Source organism: Rutidosis leptorrhynchoides, chromosome 6 (genome assembly GCF_046630445.1).
Source record: "Rutidosis leptorrhynchoides isolate AG116_Rl617_1_P2 chromosome 6, CSIRO_AGI_Rlap_v1, whole genome shotgun sequence".
Classification (NCBI taxonomy): domain Eukaryota; kingdom Viridiplantae; phylum Streptophyta; class Magnoliopsida; order Asterales; family Asteraceae; genus Rutidosis; species Rutidosis leptorrhynchoides.
The window spans coordinates 344,284,619-344,289,117 of NC_092338.1; the positions used below are offsets into that span (position 1 = coordinate 344,284,619).

Sequence of the window (4,499 nt, forward strand, 5' to 3'; positions counted from 1 at the left end):
CCATTATTGGTTCATCAATAATAATCACGAAGCATGTGGATTGGGTGGATATCCACCGAATCGGGGGTCACTGGGCAGAGGCGAGTCCATGTGTTAGCAAATGGGGTCCTTTGACCCTATTAAATTATTTTTTTCTTTAATAAAATACTACTAAAATTTTGTAAGATACCACTAAATTTATAGATAGGTCCCTATATATTTCTAAAATTAGTAGTTTTTACAGAAGTAGATAGCCTATCTTTAGAATTTTTTTTTAAAAAGTATCACTTAAATTGTACAGGACTTCATTGAATTTTGATTCTAAAATCCACACCGGTCACTCACTAGTGGTATTCCTAGTTTACATAGGCTATAGACCAAACTTAGTTTACACAGGCTATATAGACTAAACTTTCTATAGAAGCATCAAAAACTATGAAAAGGAAGAAGAAGGAACTAGGAGTCGTTGGAGACAAGTAAACCCCACTTCCCAACCGCTTTCTCTCTTTATAAAACTATAAAATAAATACAATAAAAGTTCATATATATACACCCACATGCTTATATAATACTAGTACTAAGTACTAAATTTCATTTCCTTCAACAAATTTCATCCATTTTTAAGTTTTTCTTCAAGATTTCAAGAACCCGTCAATTACTTTATAAAACCCATCATCAATCAAAGATCTTTGCTTTTATATAAGGTAAAATGAGCTCCATGATTCTTCATAAATTAATTATATTATTTTGATATTGCACTCTAAGTTCTTCATACTAAAATGGGTTTATGATTCTTCATCTATTCGCAAGTGGGATTTGTAAAATTTCTTAAATTGATCGATTGAAATGAAAATCTTGATTGAATTTGATAGAGATTTTGGGGGATTCAAAGGCTAATGCTTTATATAAAGATTTAATTTTAAAAAGAGTTATTCTCTGCTGACTGTATCGATCTTTTCACTTTTGCTTATTTGATGTGATTTTGATTAGTATGTTGTTAATTGGACTTGGGTATTAGTCAAAGTAGGCTATTTTTATATCAATTTGCATAAATCTATTGATGATCAATATATAGTTTTATACAGTGAATTTAGCTCATAGATTTTGGCGGCAAAAGGGAAACATTTGGTGAAGATGTTGGGGGAGCTGATCACAAACAGTCTTGTGTAAGTCAATTTCATTCATCAAGTTTCAATTTTGACTTTTGATTGTGAAATGGGAGGGTTTGACTTTTAATTCTTTGACTTTTATGTTTGTTATGGATGCAGGTTGATTCTTGGATATGCATATCCAGCTTTTGAGTGTTTTAAAACCATTGAAAAACATGGAGTTGAAAATGGAGAATTAAGATTTTGGTGTCAATATTGGTGAGTTTTTTTTTTTTTTAATCTTCTTGAAGTTAATTGATTGACAGATAAATTCTGGTGTGTTTGGTCAACTACTTTGATTCCTTCTTATTTGTCCATGGAGGTCAAATGAGGAAAAAAGTTATAAGTTAGTATTCATTGATAAGATTGGAGCATGTAAAAAATCATGATTAGGTACCAAAGAATATTGGGTAAATTTGAGTACTAATCATATGACTTGCAAATATGCCTTTTGTTATAATTATTGAAAATGACATGTGTTTCACCATGATGGGGTTTGGGTTGCTTGTTCATGTCTTAATCAACCAATAGTATTCAATTATTTAATCAAATCCTTGAAAGATTTAATTATACTGTATGTTTTAATTTTCATCTATATCTATATTCCCATAGTGAAAATGACACCCTAAGATGACTATATGAATGATTGTGCAGTTTTCTAGTTTTGGTGGAAACAAGTAATGTGAAGCTTGGTTGAACTACAAACATACTTTTCCTATCTTTGTTTTAAAAAGTTAATGCGTTTAATATAACTACATATTGTATTATATTACGATAGCGTTTGTATAAATAGTACTCAGCAGTAAAAAAAGTTATAAGGTTTCCCTGTCCGTGTTACTCAGGGGTTACTCGGGAGGACGAGTAATTTCAAGTCTGTTGTACGCGGTTATCCGGATCCAGTGGCGGATCCAGAAAAAAATTTCACCGGGGGCAAAAAAAAAATTAAACGCAAGGAATTTTTTTTTTTTTTTTGACAAAATATAGAGGTTTTGGGGCAAAATATAAAGTTTTTGGGGCAAAATTTAGAGACTTTTGAGCAAAATACGAAGGTTTTAGGGCAAAATATGAAGGGTTTGGGGCAAAAAAAAAATTCCACCTGGGGCAAAATCGAAAAACCGAAAAAATTTACACTAAAATTTCGAAATCATCGGGGGCGGCTGACCCCACTTGACCCCCCTCCCTCCGCCCCTGTCCGGATCAGTCTGTGACTGTTTCTCAAACCTTCCCTGGCAACCAATGATTTGAACTACTTTGTATTATATACAATCTAGGATGTATGCATTGTAGATTTCACAATGAAGAATTTTGAACCCGTTCCCTTTAGCAAGTCAGTTTTACTCTGTTGACTTGATAGAGATGTGGGTCTAGATTTTAGACAAAGTAAAGAACTTGATTGAAGTATAAGGGTCAAGATTACTATCTCTAGTTAGGTTAATGTAATGAAATGAAAGATTAAAACAATGGGTATGTATTTATATGTTTCTGTGTTATCCCTTCATCTTCAAGTTTTCATTTCCCTTTTTTAGTAAAGATTTTTAATTTAATAAAGGAGGGCCCACTTGAGTCATGCTCTTGGTGATGTTTTGAGTGATAATGATGAGGCAAACTCACATGGAACATTTTGCTTCAATCAAATCCTTTACTTTGTCTAAAATTTCAGCAAGAAATAGCAAAATCTTGAATACATGGTTGTTCTTTTCCGCAAGAAATTAATCTTTTTGTACCAATATGATAAAGTTTTCGCATAAAGTTTGCAACTTTTATGTAACGTGTTTAAGATTTCATAACAATTTGATCATGTGATGTTCGTTATTGGTTACGTGTTAATCAACTAGTTTCTATTTTTATCCTCAGGGTGATCGTTGCAATACTCACTGTTTTTGAAAGGGTCGGTGATTTATTCATCTCATGGTACGTTTTCTTTATACGATTATAACCACGTGAACTTATACTTAAAACCGTGAATGTAATCAATGGCACCACTTTTGTAGGGTGCCAATGTATGGAGAAATGAAGCTGGCCCTCATTATCTATTTATGGTATCCTAAAACTAAGGTAAAATAAAGAAGATCAAATTGAATGTAGAGTAATGTTTATGTACCAATATATATGAGTGCTTGTACTTTTTGCAATTAAAGTAGTACCTATTTATATGTGTTCATGGATACCATATGAGTATGATAAAAGGTAAATATGGGACCATTTGTGTAGGGAACTTGGTATGTATATGAAGCAATGTTGAGACCATTTGTAGAAAGACACGAGACAGATATAGAAAGAAGTTTAAAGGAGTTGAGATCTAAAGCATGGGACGTGGCAATTTATTATTGGCAGAATTCTACAGAATTGGGTCAAACCAAATTCTTTGAAATCTTTCAGTATCTAATCTCTAAGCCTTCAAGACCTGAGGTATCATCTTTTTTTTTAATGTGTTGTGATGATTTTTTTTTTTTTTTTTTTTATCATACTTTATGTTTGTATACCTGTGTTTCCGACTCGGTTTGCGAGCTGACTAATTCCAGGGTGACTAACCGCTTTGCGGGCAGCCGTGAGTCATTACGGGTGAACCTCTCACGGGGGAGTTAATTTTTTCAGCTTTGTGTTTTGATGATCTTCGATTGAAATTTTTAAATGTGATCTACCATTGCTAGAATTGTAATGTGTGTGTGTGTTTTTGTAGGTGTTAATCAATCATCAAAACTCTGGGGATGGACGCCCACCACCACCTCCAGTAGCGCCGACCTCTTTTTTCCGATCGGAGCCCGCTGAAGAAAGGTGGGCACCCACGCGTCCCACACCCATACCCACTGCTCCACCTCTACCAAACAATAGCCGTCACCGGCCTGTATATGCAGAAGAACTACACCTGCCACCATCTCCAAGTAGATCAAGTTCGGGTCACAAGGAACCCGTTTGGTTAAGATTTAGACGTTCAAGAGGAATGTGATTCAATGAATCAAATACATAGAAAATGTACATATTGTAAAAAGAAAAAAGGCTAAAACATGAAAGAAAAGAACCATAGAACAAGGAACCTTGCATCTTTGTTTTCATTCATTCAATTGATAGATTGATTTCTTCTTTTTGGTTTTTATACAAATTAAGAGAGAAAATGAAAGGTAATTTGATAGACAATTCGGTATTGCAATTTCCAATACAGTTTGTATTAACTATACTGATAATTCTTTTCCATTAACTATTAATTATTCTTATTTTATTTAAAATCACGCGATAGTTAGTGGGAAATGATATTTTCATCATTCAAGTTACTTTTTCCACCAATACCAAATATATGCATTATTTCATTGTACATTACAATCAATTAATGAACAGTTTATGGTGGAAGGAGTAAATTAGATGGTTGATATATCA

General features: G+C 33.2%; 1 protein-coding gene across 1 annotated transcript; it reads left to right on the forward strand.

Annotated features, from left to right (window-relative positions):
• The first annotated feature begins 1,052 nt into the window (after window positions 1–1,052).
• LOC139855769 (putative HVA22-like protein g) lies at window positions 1,053–4,230 on the forward strand. Its single transcript, XM_071845015.1, has 6 exons — window positions 1,053–1,145; window positions 1,248–1,346; window positions 2,982–3,038; window positions 3,119–3,182; window positions 3,339–3,536; window positions 3,808–4,230. Exons 1-6 carry the CDS (start codon window positions 1,114–1,116, stop codon window positions 4,072–4,074), a joined length of 717 nt encoding a protein of 238 aa, XP_071701116.1. The 5' UTR covers window positions 1,053–1,113; the 3' UTR covers window positions 4,075–4,230.
• Window positions 4,231–4,499: the final 269 nt, after the last annotated feature.